The 18,629-nt window shown below is 42.1% G+C and overlaps 1 protein-coding gene across 4 annotated transcripts in view; it reads left to right on the forward strand.

Annotated features, from left to right (window-relative positions):
* Positions 1-18,629, forward strand: part of SUGCT (succinyl-CoA:glutarate-CoA transferase) — a 418,586-nt gene that overhangs the window by 230,760 nt on the left and 169,197 nt on the right. For all 4 annotated transcript variants that reach the window (XM_032237974.1, XM_032237977.1, XM_032237976.1 and 1 more), the window contains exons 10-11: positions 14,171-14,242; positions 16,769-16,866. In XM_032237974.1, the coding sequence (XP_032093865.1) occupies positions 14,171-14,242; positions 16,769-16,866 (170 nt within the window). The remainder of the gene's footprint in view (positions 1-14,170; positions 14,243-16,768; positions 16,867-18,629) is intronic.

Here is an 18,629-nt window from a genome sequence, read left to right on the forward strand (position 1 = left end):
AACTGGCAGATGGCCTGAATGTGTTTTATTGTAGATTTGAGAGAAAAGCACTGTCACCTATCTCCACCACCTCCATATCAGATACATTAAGAACAGCCAAGCCTCCTAGAACTGACCATAGCCCTTTGGGCCCACCATCTCTGGTGATTACAGAAAATGATGTGCATGGTCTATTTCACAAACAAAAATGTGGAAAACATTGCTTAAAAGCTTTGCTGACCAATTGGCTGCCATCCTCACCCACATCTTTAATAAATCACTACAGATGTTCTAGGCTCCTCCTTGCTTCAAACACTCTACTATCATCCCAGTGCCCAAGAAACCTTCCATCCAGGAACTGATTACAGATCAGTTGCTCTGACATATGTAGTTATGAAACCCTTTGAAAGGCTAGTGCCAGCCCTCGTAGGATCCCTGCTCTGGAGCTTGTCGGGTGTGAGTCCTTGCTTGTGAAGATGGGCCTTGCGGGTCAAGTGGGCTTGTTGTTAACGTACCTGCCTCCCAACAGCGTGACAACAGCCCTCCTCTTGCTCCTCGAGTCAGTAACTGAGCTGGCAGTTGAGTTCCCTAGACTTATGATACTGGGGGACTTCAACCTGCCTTCGCTCGGCGAACACTCTGATGGAGCACAGGAGTTCATGGCTTCCATGACAGACATGGGCTTGACCCAAGTAATCCAGGGTCCGACTCACTCGGCAGGTCACACACTCAACCTCGTATTTCTCTCGGAGCAGTGGAGTTGTGATCTTGGTCTGAGGGGTAGTGAGATCTTGCCCCTGTCATGGTCGGACCACTTCCTACTGAGGCTCGACTTTCGGAGACCAATCCCCCACTGTAGGGAGGAGGAACCGATTAGGTGGTTCCACCCCAGGCGTCTTATGGATCCCCAGGGTTTCCAGACGGCACTTGGAGTTATGCCTGATACTCTCGCCCACAGCTCGGTGGAGACCTTAGTCACTACTTGGAACTCGGTGGCGGCTGAGGATCTCCACTGGATTGTGCCTTTACGCCAATCCGCGGCAGTGGATCCAGGAGGGCTCCTTGGTTTACTGGGGACCTCCGGGAGATGAAACGCCAAAAGAGACGCCTAGAGCGCCGCTGGAGGTCCAGTAAATCCAAGTCAGACCAAGCACTATTAAAAGCTTGCATCAGAGCATATCTTGTCGGCAATATGGACAACCAAGAACAACTATATTGCTGCTCTGATAGCGTCCGCTGAGACCCACCCTGCTGCCCTGTTTAGGGTGACCCGCTCCCTCCTAAACACGAGGGTTGCGGATAACCCTTTACAGGGTAGAGCAGAGGAATATGTCCAGTTCCTCGCGGACAAAGTTGCTTGGCTTCGGATAGACCTGGACTCCAATTGCGCAGAGCCAGCCGGGGTACCGGGGGAAGGTCTTGAGCGACATCTCTGGACTGACTTTCAACCTGTTGCCCCTGATGAAGTGGACAAGGCCATGGGAGCGGTGAGTGCTGCCACATGTATACGGGACCCGTGCCCCTCCTGGCTGGTCGCGAACAGCAAGGAGGTGACACGGAGCTGGAACCAGGCGATGGTGAATGCCTCTCTTTGGGAGGGCTTCTTCCCACCGGCATTGAAGACTGCGGTGGTGAGACCCCTCCTGAAGAAGCCATCGCTGGATCCAGCCATTTTGAACAACTATCGTCCAGTCTCCAACCTTCCCTTTATTGGGAAGGTTGTTGAGAAAGTGGTGGCCTCTCAACTCCGATGGTCCTTGGATGAAGCTGATTATCTAGACTCCTTTCAGTCCGGATTCAGGCCTGGCTACAGCACGGAGACTGCTTTGGTCGCACTGACCGATGATCTCTGGAGAGCCAGGGATGGAGGTCATCCCTCCATCCTAGTGCTCCTTGACCTCTCAGCGGCCTTCGATACCATCGACCATGGTATCCTTCTGCGACGGTTGCGAGAGGTGGGGGTGGGAGGCACCGTTTTTCAGTGGTTCTCCTCCTACCTCTCAGACAGGTCGGTGTTGGTCGGGGGGCAGAGGTCGACCCCTAGGCCCCTGAAATATGGGGTTCCTCAGGGTTCGGTCCTGTCCCCCCTCCTGTTTAACATCTACATGAAGCCACTGGGTGAGATCATTCGACGGCACGGGATAAAATACCATTAATATGTGGATGACACTCAGTTGTATCTGTCCGCCCCGTGCCAACTCAGTGAAGCAGTTGACGTGATGTGCCAGGGCCTCGAGGCTGTTAGGGACTGGATGGGGGTTAACAAGCTTGCGCTCAATCCAGACAAGACCGAGTGGCTGTTGTGTTTCCCTCCCAAAAATTTGGTTAGTATTCCATCACTCAGGCTGGGGGGTGAAATTTTACGCCCCTCAGACAGGGCTCGCAACTTGGGAGTCCTCCTAGACCCACAGCTGACTTTAGAATATCATTTGTCGGCTGTGACCAGGGGGGCATTTGCCCAGGTTCACCTGGTGCACCAGTTGCATCCCTACCTGAACCGGGAGGCACTCACAACAGTCACTCCTGCCCTCGTGACCTCAAGACTGGACTACTGCAATGCGCTCTACATGGGGCAGCCCTTGAAGAGCATTCGGAGACTTCAACTGGTCCAGAACACGGCCGCGCAAGCGATTGTGGGTGTACCTCGATACACCCACAGTACACCTATCCTCCGCAAGCTGCACTGCCTTCCAATCGGTCTCCGGATACGCTTCAAGGTGCTAGTTATTACTTATAAAGCCCTTCATGGTATTGGACCTTGGTACTTGAGAGACCTCCTGCTGCCAATTACCTCCCAAAGACCCATTAGATCGCACAGGGCCGGCCTCCTCCGGGTTCCATCCACCAGCCAATGCCATCTGGCTACGACCCGGGGGAGGACCTTCTCTGTTGCAGCTCCGGCCCTTTGGAACGAACTCCCCGCGGAGATTCAGACCCTCACCTCTCTCCCTGCTTTCCAAAAAGCCGTTAAAACCTGGCTGTGTCGGCAGGCCTGGGGTTGATGAGCTCCCCTCCCCTCTCGACAGGTGTGGTTGTTGGTCATTTTCATATGTTTATTTTGTACTTGTATGTTTCCCTTTCCCGTTTAAGTTGTTCGCCGCCCTGAGTCCCTTTTAGGGAATAGGGTGGCATATAAATAAAATAAAACTTAAACTTAAACTTAAACCATCTGAAAGCCATCATGGATCTGTTGTTAGACCCCTTGCAATTTCCCTATCGAGGAAATAGATTGGCAGATGATTCTGTCCATATGGCTGTACACTACATCCTATAACATATTGAATGCAAGGGTCCTTTTTGTAGACTCGGCATTCAATACCATCATTCCAGATATTCTTCTACCTAAACTAAATCAGTTAGCTGTGCCTAACCACATTTGTAAATATTTTTTTAAAATTTTTACATTTTGTTTAGACAAACATAACATCTTTGCAACACATTATACTTCTTTTACATATTCATTGTGTTTGTTTTATCACAATGTGATACACATACATACATACATACATACATACACACACACACACACACACACTCACACACATACATATATGTGTGGCGCACATGGTTAAATGTGCTGAGGTGGCGCAGTGGTTAAATGCAGCACTGCAGGCTACTTCAGCTGACTTTAGTTCTGCAGTTTGGCTGTTGAAATCTCACCAGCTCAGGGTTGACTCAGCCTTCCATCTTTCCGAGGTGGGTAAAATGAGGACCCGGATTGTTGTTGGGGGCAATACGCTGACTCTGTAAACCGGTTAGAGAGGGCTGAAAGCCCTATGAAGCGGTATATAAGTCTAACTGCTATTGTTATTGCTATATATACATACACATATACATATTTTATTACATATAACTTTTCTATCAGTTTCTATATTTAACAACCTTTATATACCGTATTTTTCAGAGCATAAGACGCACCAAGGTTTTGAAGAGGCAAATACAAAAAAGTAAGTAGATAGATAGAGGGATAGAGAGAGATAGAGAAATACAGTAGGTAGATAAAGGGATAGAGAGAGAGAAATAGAGAGATAAATACAGTAGGTAGGTAGGGAGAGAGAGTGTAGGTAGGTAGGTTGAGGGATAGAGAGGGAAATAGAAAGAGAGAGAGAGAGAGAGAAATACAGTAGATAGGTAGGGAGAGAGAGTGAGTAGGTAGGCTGGTAGGTAGAGGGATAGAGAGAGAGAAATACGGTAAGTAGTTAGGGAGAGAGAGAGTAGGTAGGGAGAGAGAGGGAGAGAGAGAGAAAGAGAGAAAGAGAGAGAGAGAGAAATACAGTAGGTAGGTAGAGAGAGAGGGTAGGTAGAAAGGTAGGTAGATGGAGAAGGAAATTGCTGACAATTTGTAGCACCTAACACTTTGTTTCTGCTGGCACAGCACTTCATCAGTGTAATTCTCATCAATCAGTTAAAGATCTTTCCAAAAGGAAAAAAAAAGGTTTTGCACTCTGCAAACCTCCCCAAAACAGCCCGTTTTTTTTTCAAAAAAAAAAAAAAAAAGAGGCATGAATAGCCTTGAAGGGTCCAGAGTGCTCCGGGAGGGGGGGGGGCTAAAACAAGTACAAAACAGCCCATAGCCTGATGGAGGCTTATAGAGTGCTGCTGTGGACTGGGGGACAGGGGGGCAAAAAAAGGGCCCGTTATTTTCTCATTTCTGCCCTCCCCACCTCCCAGGAGCTCTCTGAAACACTCCATAAGGGTTTGCACAGCTATTTTGGTAAAGGGACGGGGCTTTGGGAGGCAAAAAATGCTGTATTTGATGTATAAGACACATCCAGATTTTCAGCCTCTTTTTTGAGGAAAAAAGGTGTGTTCTTATACTCCAAAAAATGCAGTACATTTAAATCATCTTAGATCATTTTATTTCCTACTATTTATTGTCTTACATCTATTTTATATTTCCACCTTTTATTTCATTTTCCGGTTTTGTCATTGTTTTTAATTTTTTAGTCTTTCTTCTTTTCTTTTTATTGTTTTCCTACTTTTTTTCCTCTTTCCTCTAGTCATTTATACCATAACTCCCAAACTGAGTAATATTTGGATTCTTTTTTGTCTTTTAATTTCGTAAGCCTAACCACCTTGGCGCATTCCAGTATTTTTTTAATTACGTTTTCTTGGGTTAGTGTGTATTTATTTTTCCAATTCTGTGCAAATGAAATTCTCACTGCCACGATTATGTGTAAAATTAAATACTTTATATTTTTCTTGTGATTTCTCTTTATAATTCCTAGTAAAAATAATTCCAGTTTTAGTTCTATTTGGTATGTAGTAATCTCTTCCAGCCAATCTTTTATTTTTCTCCAATATTTTTTTGCAAATGCGCACGTCCACCACATATGATAGTATGTTCCGTGTTGTTACTTGCACTTCCAACACATAGGAGAGCATTCTGAGAACATTCTTGCAATTCTTGCCGGTGGGAGATGCCATCTGGAAAACATCTTATATATGTTCTCTCTGTATGCCGTTGCCCTCATTAATTTATAATTTGATTCCCAAATTTTTTCTCAATCAGCCAATTCTATAGTATATCCAAAATTTGTCACCCATGTTGTCATAGTTTCTTTCACGACTTCTTCTTCCATTTTGAATCTTAATAGGTAAATGTATGTATGTATGTATATATCAGTGGTGGGTTTCACATTTTTTGGGAACCTACTCTGTGCGTGTGGCCTCCTTTGTGGGAGTAGCTTGCCGGCCATGTGACTGGGTGGGAGTGGCTTGCTGGCCATGTGACTGGGTAGGAGTGGCTTGCTGACATATGACTGGGTGGGAGTGGCCAAGATGATGTCACTGAAATCTTTGCCCCAACGGATGAACTACAATAAGATTAAAATAAGTACAAAAAAAATAAAAGAGCTATTTACAAAAGGAAAATGACTGTTCTTGCCAGTCTTCAGTATCATGGATTCCAATGAATGGGTTGCACAAAGAAAAGACACAGAAATGAACTCTTTCATTGCATACACTGCATTAGGATGAAACCAGCACACAAAATAATAGAAAAGGAAAATTACTCTCCTTTTTTGCGTCTTCTGCACCACCACCACCTCACCACTTTGCTCCAATAACCTGAACAAAGGAGAGACAAAGAAAGCAAGACTTTAATTGTATGCACTGCATTAGGATGAAACAAGCACACAAAATAATAGAAAAGGAAAATTACTGTCCTTTTTTGCGTCTTCTGCACCACCACTTCACCACCTTGTTCCAACAACCTGCACAAAGGAGAGATACAGAAAGCAAGACTTTAATTGCTTGCACTTCACTATCTCAAGAATGAACACAGCACAGACCACAACCAGCAATAAAGTCAGCTATTTACAGAGGAAGGATCTCACTGGCTTGCCAGTCTTCTGCACACCACCTTATCGCTTTACTTTGCTCAAAGGAGAGACACAGAAAGCAAGACTTCAATTGCTTGCACTTCACTATCTCAAGAATGAACACAGCACAGAGCACACCACACTCAGCAATAAAGAGAGCTACTTACAGAGGAAGCATCACTGGCTTGCCGGTCTTTTGCACAGCACCTTACCGCTTTGGTTTGCTCAAAAAACCTGCACAAAGGAGAGACACAGAAAGCAAGACTTTAATTGCTTGCACTTACACCTTACATAAGAATAACACAATGAAAGAGATACACTCAAGTACTTACTTGTGCTATTGCTTTTCTGGTTGTTGATATCTCTATACTGTACTTAGGCTTCCAGATTCCTCTGTTGCAGCTTTCCTCATCTTTACTCGTGGATCATCAGCCAACTTTCACTGTCGGAATTGGGTCCCATCACTCAACAGGTATGCCAACAACACTTATCACCATCAGATTACTTATGTTTGGAACAATTAGGTGTGTTCTTTGCTCTGAACATATGAGGTTCATTTTGGAGAACCCCCTTTCCACCTCTGCTGAACTAAAAGCAGTTGTCCTGACAATATCTCTAGCTTTTCTGATACTGTCAGAAATTTTGTACTTGTGTGGATTTTTCAGTACATTTTCCAAAAAAACTGTAGTCCAAATTAATTTCATAATTAAAAATACTGCCAAATGCAACCAATGTTTCCTCAGCCTCAGCCCATGGAATGACTACATCTTCAATGTTCCAGTAATCTGGCTCCAAAATGTGATAAAGTGTAACTTGTTTGCTGCTGGCAATAGGCTACCTGTTCTTAGATGGTCACAATCCATTAGCCTTTTCTTCAAATTGGTGATGATGCTTTCCAAAAGTTTTTCACGAGGAAGGGCAAAATATCATTGATTTGGAGCTAAATTGATGTTTTTGAAGGCTTGTGTTTTTAGCACTTCCACAAGTTCTTTTTCATATCTGCCCTTTCTCTGTCTAAGCACTTCAAAAGCATTGATTATTCGCAATACTAACTTTTCGGCCACGATGATATTTGTCTCCCTCCCCTGTATGGCATTTGACAGAAGAGAAATCTCATTTAGGATGTCGATCATCAGGGCCAAATCCTGCAAAAAATTTAAATTTTCAAAATGGGAAGCCATGCCTGGGTATCTTTCATTGCCCTGAAAAAACTGATGTAGCACTGGATAAGCACGCCACACAGTCATGGTTGCCCTTAAATTGCAGGCAGCCCATCTTGGTCCCAAAACTCTGCCAATCTTTACAATTTCTATGCCCAATTGTTCAGAGATTTGGAAGAGGTCATTCTGGCTCTTGCAGGATTTGTGAAAGGTGGTGTGTACTTTATCAAGGAAGATCTTGAAGTGGTTGATCTGCTTCACTTCTCTTATTGCATCATCCAGCACAAGTTGCAGGTGGTGGTTCAAGCAGTGCCAGATGACGATGTTTGGGAAGTCTTGAGCTATTCTGGCGCTGACTCCAGATTTTCTTCCAAGCATAATGTTGGCACCATCGGAGCAGAAAGCGATTAAAATGCTAAAACTGGCACAAACTATATTTCCCCCATCCCCCCCTCCCCCCTATGACCCCACCTCCCTTCCTCCCTCCCGACTTCCCAGAGCCCGTACACGGTATAGCTTTTTATCAAACACAGTCTAAAATGTATTAAAACCAAGTAAGTTAAGAAAAAAAATAATAATAAAGAAAAAAAAGGGAAAAGAAAAAAGAAAGAGAAGAAAAAAAGTCAGTAAAATCTCTGCATTGAACTCAGCTTCTTACCATTACACAAACTTAAGCAGTTTACATTGTTCCTAATCTTAATTGATTGATTACCTGAAGGATTTCAAAATGTATTAAAACCAAGTAAGTTAGGAAAAAAAATAATAATAAAGAAGAAAAAAAGGGGGGAAAAGAAAAAAGAAAGAGAAGAAAAAAAAGTCATTAAAATCTCTGCATTAAACTCAGCTTCTTACCATTACACAAACTTAAGCAGTTTACATTGTTCCTAATCTTAATTGATTGATTACCTGCAGGATTTCCCCAGAAGTTATTTGTTGATTCAGCTTTCCTGTACTCTTCTCTAGCTAGGGGCCTTATCTCTTTATCTAAATATCTATCTGTTTCCAAACCCTTAATTTTGTCCCCTTTGTGCCTCCTTCCTCTATAACACAATTTAGATACATTTCAAATTTTTCTTTTGATTTCCTCTTCCAACTCTTTTCATTTTTGCCCTTGTTTGTATCTATATATATATATATATATTTAATATTCATCAGTACTCCTCTCATATATGCTTTACTTACATCTCCTACAAATTCCCTGAATATACCCTTATTCATATTCCGAACAAAGTATTCAGATAGCAATTTTTACAATCATTAATATACTTTTCATATCAAAATAAACTCCCGTTCGACCTCCAAGACCTTCTTGCCTGCACTACCCTTCCCAATTCCGTCCAAACTAGGTTATGATCCAAGAGAACCCTCACCGCAATCTTTGTCTTCTTCACCCTAGAAAATAAATCATTAGTGATTTGTATAAAATTCAAAGTTATTGATCAAGTCTTTTTAGGTCTAATGTGATATATCTTCCAAAGGGATCTGCTTCAGTTTGCTCAGCCTTAATGTCTTTTCTTCAGTATACAACTATACAATTTCTCTTTTGCGTAGCAGAAGTCACAAAATATTGACCAAGTTCGAGATTGAGCAGATATTTTGGATCAGTTAATTTAATATGATTTTCTTACAGACAAGTTTTATCGTTCTTGAGCTGTTTGAAATAGCAAAATATTTTCTTTCTCTTTTATAAAGAGTTCAGACATAACTCCTTAATCAATGGCCGATGATTATTGAGGTTGTTGCAGTCTGCCTTGTTTTCCCATTCGTCTGGTAGTCGTACGGCTAGGTCCTTGTTCTCTGGTCCCTTGCCCTTCCGGAAGGGGAAAATGGTGCTTTCTGTCTTGTAGTTGTGTGATTTGTTGTTTATCTTGTCCTTCTCGTTGTCTTTCTCCAGGTCCAGATGATTCAGGGTGTCCCACCTTCAGGGTCTTATGATAGAAATCTCGGGCTTCCCATACAGAGTTGAGACGATATTTTTGCTCATCGAATGTAATTATAATACCAAATGGCACATCCCATCTATACTGTATCTGACGGTTTCTGAGTTCTTCCACTAGAAAAGTGTAATCTCTCCTGGCTCTTAACATTTGGGGTGGTATTTCTTTGAAGACAATCAAGTCCTGTCCGCCAATTTGTAGCCTGGTATTATAAGACTCTTGTAGTATCGCGTTTCTAGACTCTCTTGTAGTAAAATATATAATTACATCTCGAGGAAGCTGTCTCTGTTTTGCCGCCCAAGAGTTAAGGCGATACATTTTTCCGATCTGCCAGTCAAAGTTGATTCCCGGTCTTCCCACCAGACGACTGAAGGCCTCTGAGAAAATCTGTTTCAAGTTCTCCTGTTCGTTTTCAGGCAGTCCCCTGACTCTTAATGCAAGCTCCATCTGTTTATAGTTTATCATAACAATTTGTTTTTCTGCATTTTCAACTTTTTGTTGCATCACTTCGATTTTGGATGTCAAGTTAGTGTTGGCTTCCTCCAGAAGCTCTAGCTTGTCTTCCATTCCAGCAACATACTCTGTCAATACAGTTACGAGTCCTACCATATCGTCCTTTGTTTTAGCAATCCTAGTATCAAGCTTATCACATAAGTCTGTAATAAGTTTTTTTATCTCCTCTCTAAATTCTCTAAGAGTCTCAAAAAGAAATTCTTTCGTTAGCAAATCTCCAGTAGGGGGCGTAGAGGGTGAAAGCTGCGACTTTGTGCCAAGTGCATGAGGTGTATTGCTAAAAGGACGTCTCCCCGACTTTGATTTTGGTGCCATTATTTCTTTTCTTCAAACAGTTATTCAACAATTATTCAAACTCTGCTGGCCCGTTATGTAGCTTGTGAGGGAAGAAAGTGTTAAGTCCCCCCTTTATTTGTTCTTAGAAGTTTTTCAAAAGATTTCAGAAAAGAACATTGTAACAAAGCAAGTTTCAAAAAATTAGCATTGTAATGAAACAGTTCATATTCATTTCTGTTTAGAATGTCTCTATATTAACAAGGAGGCTTTTACAGCTTTTAAAAATTGATAAGAAAGAAAAAGAAATTCTTGGTAGGTCTTCAAAGAAACAAAACTAATTAGTCAGAGAATGCTATCTGGCTGTTCCTTTGATCTTTCTCTCTGTCGGCTTACAGAGAGTTTACGAAAGGTTTCAAAAGACTGGCATTACACCAAGACAGTTCGGCAGAAAAAACCTCTGTTTGGAATGTCTCTGTATTGGCAATCGCCATCTTGGGAGCAGTTGCACAAAGGAAACTTTTTATAAAACTGAAGCTAGGATTTTTTCTAGAAAAAACAAATAAAGTTCTCACGTACGGGCTCCGCTTGTATTAGTTTCAAATAAAATAGTTTCAGAGATTGTCCTAAGAGGGGTTTCTTTGCCTTGTGCTGTGAAAACAGCCGAGATTTCTGGCCGGAGATATGACTCAGCTTTGGTTATCTCCCCCCTTCTGTTCGCAGCAAAAAAAAAGGCTGCAAACTTCAAAGAAAGATCTTACCAGCTGGGCCTCTCTCTGCAATCTTCTAGCCTGAAGAATGAGGTATCTACTGGATGTTTAAGTAGATAACGAACCAGAAATCTGGGAGCAGCTCAATTAAGCCGCTGCCAACGGCAAAGTCCCGCCCCGGAAGCCCGATTTTAGGAGATTCTTAATGGGCAGTGCAATGCTAGCGAATGAAGGAATGAATTGGCAGTAAAAGTTTGAGAACCCCGAAAAACTTCATTAGCTGCTTGCAGTTGCGAGGAGCTGCCTATTGAGTAACAGCCTGGACTTTCTCTGGGTTCATTTGATACCCTCGTGAAAGATACAGTACCCCAAATAGTCAATTTTCTCCTGGTGAAATTCACACTTAGACAATTTGGCATAAAGTTCAGCGGCTCAGAGTTTCTTCAGGACTGAGTGCACCTATTTCTCCTGTTCCTCATGTGTTTTTATGTAGACAAGGATGTTATCAAGGTAAACTAACATCCCCTTGTACTGGTGTTCATGCAACACCTCATTAATCAATTGCATGAAAACAGATGGTACCCCCCTGTAGTCTGAATGGGAGTACTCTAAACTGGAAACATCCCAAAGGGCTGTTAAAAGCAGTCTTCCATTCATCTCCCTCTTTTATTCTGACTCTGTAGTAGGCCTCTCTTAAATCTAATTTTGTGAAAAAATTTCCCTTGCCCAAGTGAGCTAATATGTCCTTCATAAGGGGCAAAGAGTACACGTTTTCAACGCAAATGGAATTAAGGTTATTGTAGTTCACGCATAAGCAAAAAAAAATCCATCTTTTTCTCTTTGAACAAGACTGGCGTGGTTAGCTAGGGCCTAGCGGGTTGTATGAACTCCCTCTTTAAATTCTTATCAATGAAATTGCATAATTCCTTTATCTCGCATGGGGTCATAGAGTAAATCTGTGGCTTAGGGAGCTTCTCCCCTGGGAGAATTTCTATGCTGCAATCTCTGGCATCATGGGGAGGGAGCTTGTCAGAAGCCCTTTTGCTAAAAACCTCCTTGAGATTCCAATATTCCTTTGGAATTCTTTCCTCTCCCTCAAGTTTTTCACGTGTAACAGCTGCTAAGTCAGTTACAGCTTTGGCTAGGTGGGAAGTCTTTCCCTCCACCTCTGGCGAGTTTTGTTGACTCGATACATAACTACCCCTTCCGACAGTTCATGTGAGGGTTCCATTTCCACAGCCAAGGTAATCCCAATATAAGGGGCCAATCCATCCCCGGTGCAACAATGAAACTCAAAGTTTCTTGGTGCTCTCCCATCCACATTTCTACTGGTTCAGTTACAAAGTAGCAACATCCCCCCCCCAGCCAAAAGGCAAAAGGAAATGGGTATTTCATAGTCTTAAACCCATTTTTTCCACCACCGCTGGACTAATTACACATCAAGTACAGCCAGAATCTAACAGGGCCAGCATCTTCCCCTGGGCTCCAGTTGAGGGTACTTTTATTTCTACTGGGATGGTCATGGGGCCTGATTGGGGACTTACCAGGTGGTCATCACTGGAGTTGGTTTCACTTTCTCCTGAAAGAGGGGAGGGTTCTGCTTCCTCCTGGCTTGGAGGAAGGGCATCAGCAACTTCCACACCCTTCAGGGCGGTTTCAAGGCATCTCCCTGGCTGCTGGTTGGGTTTCTTCTATCCAGCTGCAGCTGGTTTTGGGCCAGTCTTAGAATAGCAGTGGGCAGCCTGATGCCCCTCCTTCCCACATTGGAAATAGACAGTTGATTGGGACTTGGTTGCCAAACCCCACTTTCCTGCTCTTGGAGCCTCTTTCAGCAAAGGGGGGGATTTTGGTTCTGCTGCTGCCTCCATGGTATTGATTTTTTGCTAGGTCAATTTCCACATTAGCTGCCAGTTCATACCATCGTTGCAGGTCACCAGGGGGAGGGGGCTGTTCACACAACTCTGGTATACATCGTCATTCAGGCTGTCCATGTAGCTTTCCATCAAAGCTTCCTTGGACCACCTCTGCATATGCACAGATAGCTCACGGAACACCTGTGTATACTCAGCCACAGACCACCTCCCCTGGGTTAAGGTTTTCATCCTGGTTCTTGCCTTCCAATTTGCGAGGGGGTCATCAAAGCATTTCCTTGGGGCTGCCATAAACACATTGTGATCTCTCAGCAAGTGGGAATCAACATTATGCAAAGTGACCATCCAGACAGCTGCTTTGCTCTCCAATGCCATAGTGACAGCTCTCACTTTGGCATCCTCTGATGCGAAATCTTCTCCATATTGCTGCATGTAATTCCAAACCTGAACTAACCCCCCCCCCCCAGTTGTTTGGGATCTTCTCCATACTTCACTCCAAGAGGAGGAATCTTTGGATGTTGATACTTGCGTGACCCCACTTCCTCCCTTTGGAGGGGCTCGAATGGCTGCTGCTGCTGCTGCTGCTGGGACACCTCCGTCTTGACCAGCTCCGATGGCTGCCCCCAGGGCTGTCTCAGGGTTAGACAGGTCATCTGCTCATCCCTCCACCTGCTCAGCTAATCCAGTCTCCTTTTCAGCAAAGATTTCGTGGAAACAGCGCTTTTTCCAAGCTTCCTGAAGAAGGTGTAGAACGTGGGTCATCATGAGATCCTCTGCACATCAGAACAAACTAGACACAAGGACAGTTTTTCCTCCCATGCCATCATGCTGCTAAACAACTAATTCCCACAACACTGTCAAATCTAAAAAAGCAATGTTACCATCATTATTTTCATTTTCCCTATTACCTATCTCCTGATCTTCTTATGACTATAACTTATGCACCAGAAACAAATTCCTTGTGTGTCTAATCACAATTGGCCACTATAGTCTAATTACCAAGTGATGAATATGCACATGTGGACCATCTTTTAGTGACTCTAAATTTCAGTGCATTTATATATCTGCATAATTTGTAGCACTGTTGAAAATATCTAAAACTGAAGTAGCATAATCTTACTGACATAAAATAAAAACATTGTTTAATTTGTTTTGTTGATAGGAACTGAACCAAAAAAAGTTATTTAAATAATTGATATATAGTTGGAGGAATTGTTTGTAATGATTTCAGAAAAAAGTAGACGAGAACATAAAATTTCATTCACACTTTGTATTCAGTTTTTATAAATATTGATTTTCCTGCAAAAACATGAAACTGCATATGTAAGTAATTGATGGTTCAGGCAAGATAAAATTAATGTAGAGTTTGTGTGTTGATTATGATTTGATCTGTCTGTTTTCTAGGCTTTCAAAACACAAGATGGATACATTGTAGTAGGAGCAGGAAATAATCAACAGTTTGCTACTGTTTGCAAGGTATGATATTCAGAAAAAAAATAACTTACTTAAATAAGCTGTTACTTTGACTTACTAGCAATTAATGGGTAACTACTAGGAACTTTGGTGGTGCAGTGGTTAGAATGCAGTATTGCAAGCAAACTCCTCCCAAAGCCTAAAGTTCAATCCTGATAGAGCTCAAGGTTGACTCAACCTTTGATCCTTTCAAGATCCGTAAAATGAGGACCCAGATCCTTGGAGGCTGACATTGTAAACTACCCTGACAGACCTATAAAGCATTATAGGGTGGTATACACTGTTCCCTCTAAGGTGTGCGGCTGCGCGGCCGCGCACGAAGCAAGAAAACCCCGCACAGCAGTTTCTAACTGCTGCGCAGGGGCCTCACAAAATCTAGGGTTAGCACGGGCGCAGGGATGGTGGCAGGAGCTTACGCGGCACAGCTGGTCTCCTAGGACCTCCTAGGCGCCGGCTGTGCCGCTCATTACTGTCAGTCATTCCGTGTTCAGCAAAGCAAATGTGGGGAAGTCCTTTGCAGGCGGCTAGAACTGGCCGCCTGCAAAGGACATCCCCAGATTTGTTTTGATGAGCATGGAGCGACTGACGGTAGTTTGTGCCGGCCGTGGCCGCTCAAACTAGCGTCAGTCACCCCCGTGTTCAGCAAAGCAAGCCCGGGGAGGTCCTTTGTGGGCGGCCAAACCTAGCCGCTTGTGCCCGGTGCTGCGGCTGAAATAAACCCCCAAAGCCCCTGCCGCCACCAGAATATCTGCTGCCTCCTCCTCCAACAGCACTGCCGGATTTGGTGCCCGACGTTGCGGCTGAGGTGAAGCCGCCAAAGCTCCCACCAGCACCCCTGCCCAGCTGAGGTGTTCCGAGCAGAGGGGGAGGCACCACCACCGCTGCCATGGGCAGGGGCACCAGCGGGAGCTTTGGCGGCTTCACCTCAGATGCAGCGCTGGGCAGCAAATGTGGTGGTGCTGTTGGAGGAGGAGGAGGCAGCGGCAACAGTTATTCTAGTGGCGGCGGGGGCTCGTTGGCATCTTCAGCGGCAGCCCTGCCCCCAGTGAAAAAACCGAAGATGGAGTAGATCCACACAGATGACGTCGCCGCAACATGACTGGAGGAGGAATTCTGGGAGTTGAAGTCCATAAGTCTTAAAGCTGTCAGGTTTGAAGACCCCTGGGGGTTTTTTCCCTAAAGGGTTATGGGTGCAAGGATCTTGTAACTTGACAGCTTTAAGACTTGCATGCTTCAATGCCAGAGTTTCTGAGCCAACATGGCTGGAGGAGGAATTCTGGGAGTTGAAGTCCACAAGTCTTAAAGCTGTCAGGTTTGAAGACCCCTGGGGGTTTTTTCCCTAAAGGGTTATGGGTGCAAGGATCTTGTAACTTGACAGCTTTAAGACTTGCATGCTTCAATGCCAGAGTTTCTGAGCCAACATGGCTGGAGGAGGAATTCTGGGAGTTGAAGTCCACAAGTCTTAAAGCTGTCAGGTTTGAAGACCCCTGGGATTTTTTTTCTAAAGGGTTAGGGGTGCAAGGATCTTGTAACAACAGCTTTAAGACTTGCGTGCTTCAAATGCCAGACTTTCTGAGCCAACATTTTGGTTGCTAAGCAGGAGTGTTGTTAAGTGATACTGATATTATATAACACTTTTAATTAAGCGGGTACCTTGAACAAACATAACTTTGAGTTTCAAATAATACTGATTTCATTGTTGTCATCTGTGAAAAAAATTCAGGTGCTCAGGGATGAAAATGTGCTGCTCAAACACTATACTTTTCTGCTCACACTGAAAAAAAATTAGAGGGAACATTGGTGGTGTATAAGTCTAAGTGCTATTATATTAGTTCCAAAAGTGAAATAGGTCATATATAGTTTTAAAAAATACTGTAGTGTGAAGAAATTATGTTCACATGAAAATATAATAGTGGTTGTAATTGTATCTTTTAGGAGTAATGTTTACCTGGAAATCTACCTAAATCCCAACACTTGAAGGACAAGATAACTGATTTCAGTTTAATAGGATTATTCTGTCATCCTAAGTGAAACTCTTAATTCATTATTTTAACTTATGATTTGCATTTTTTTTCTTGTTACAAATTATGAAAGCAGTTGACCTAAATATCTAAATGGCAAATTGGCTACGTGTACCAATACCATTTTTCAATTCTTCAGAAACTTGGTCTTTTGTTCCACTTCAACTGTAGTCCAAAGAAGTTGGTATTGCTTAAACCTTTACCAGAATAAAAACATAGTAAATCAAAATTATCAACACAGTGGCAAATATAATTAATATTGTTATATACAGATTTCTAAACACCTTTGATATATAGAAATGGTTTTGTAAATGTAGAGAGCAATGGCATGGGAGAAATTAAATGAATGAAATATAGAGATGATGTTTATAATAATCATACATATAAATATATTTTAAAGAGTGTGGTTTTATTTATTAAAATGTTCAATAAATCATACACTAGCATTAAAGCTTAGAACTTTCACTGGCATTATGTTCCTGAATGTATTTTAACTCATTTGATTTAGATTCTCAGTTTGCCTGAAATTATTCATGACCCCAAATACAAAAATAACCAGCAGCGAGTGGTAAATAGGAAAGAACTTATTGGAATATTGTCAGCCAGGTATGTCCTCAACATTTAATACATTTATTTGCAAATTTCATATGTTAATCATACTGAGCATTCTGCGTGTATGTGTCATGTGTAAATGATTACTATCATGTAAAGAATATTTAAGCTTTTTTGGTATGGCTAGTATTAATGGCAGGGCAATGTGTACTAATGAAACTGTATAATAAAGGTTTCTTCAAAGTAATGTCACTAAATGAATCTTCTCTTGAGCATGTTTGCATATAGGCATACAGGAAAAAATGATTAAAAATAGTAAAAGGAAGAAAGGAAACAATACCAACAAGAAACAAACAACAAATATTGGAGTGAATATGCATGTGTGTGCACACATGCATATGCATGGACATGGACACACACAAACAATGCAGATAATACATAATTTTATCTGATTTTAGGTTGATGTTGCAGCGGGAATGGCTGGAAAATAGTGAACTCCACCAGGCTCCTTAAAATGAGCCAGTAACTGCTTGCTGGGAGACCCTATGGTGAAGAAAGGAGAGGCAGTTCATCAATTATGAGGATACTGCAATTTCCTCATTGATCCGAAGAAAGCTCCCCCAAATGGCAGCAGGGATGACAGCCATCTTGGTTTGTCACAAGCAGGGACAACCAGGACACTAAGATCTTGTGCTGGAGCAGTGCATGGACAGTGAAACTGGGTGCAATAACTTCCTACTTTTACCCCAAAGATTTAACCCAAGTTAAAAATTACAAAAAAACAATCTCCAAATAGTAAGAAAATGGCAACTAGATTTATGGAGAAGGATTAAAGACTAAAAATCAAAGAGAAAGACTAAAGATTAAAGACTCAGATGCAAAAGAAATATTTAAAGGATGTTTTAAAACACAGGAAGCCTGGAAAAAGTCGAACAACATTGTGAAAAGTGATTATTGGCAGAAATTGCTTTTCTAAATTCTGTATTTAACAACACTAAATGGTTGACAGTCAGCTGTTTTGACTTTTATACTGTATTGAATGCTGGAATTGGGAGCAGAGGAGCCATCTACTGGAGGAAGAAGATTACTGCAACTTGGGAAATTTGAGTAAAAGTAATGAAAGGAGAGAAAGCAAGCAACACCTGGAAGGCTATTTGATCTTGACTTTATCTTAGTAGGTGATTTGGAGGCTTGGAAATATCTACTGAGCTATTTGAAGATTTTTAAAGCAATTGAACTATAAATATCAAAATTTTATTGAACTGTTTATTGAAAGGTGGATTTGAAATATTTGAGGAAACCTCAAGGGCCAAGCTGGATTTGATTCACCAACATCATTTGATAGATCATTCTACAAGGCAAAAGAAGAAAAGTGATGGAAAGCGTGGGAGAGAAGAAGAAGAAAAGACAAATAAGAGTTATAATTTGGACAATTGGAAAGGTGTAAGTTGGAACTATAAAGACTGTAAAGTATATATTTATAGCTTTTAAGGACTAGAAAACTAGGGGATTTGGAGGAATAATTCTGGGATTGATAAATTTTATTAATAATTGCTTTTTTGGAGTTTTTTAGAGATTGGAACACTGGAATATTAGAGAATATTGAGTAATTTTTATATATTAATTTGGTACAAAATGACCCAGCAGGAGACAATGAAGAAATGTTAATGATGGCTAAAAGTTTTTATGAAAGTATGACAAAGAATCATGAGACAATGATAGGATCGTCCAAGGATAAAGAAGTGTGTTTAGAAGATCCTCAACAACTTGTGAGAAAAGTAGAACAAAATATTCAGAAGAAAGATGAGAAATCAGAA

The sequence above is a fragment of the Thamnophis elegans genome, chromosome Z, assembly GCF_009769535.1.
Source record: "Thamnophis elegans isolate rThaEle1 chromosome Z, rThaEle1.pri, whole genome shotgun sequence".
Taxonomy (NCBI): Eukaryota; Metazoa; Chordata; class Lepidosauria; order Squamata; family Colubridae; genus Thamnophis; species Thamnophis elegans.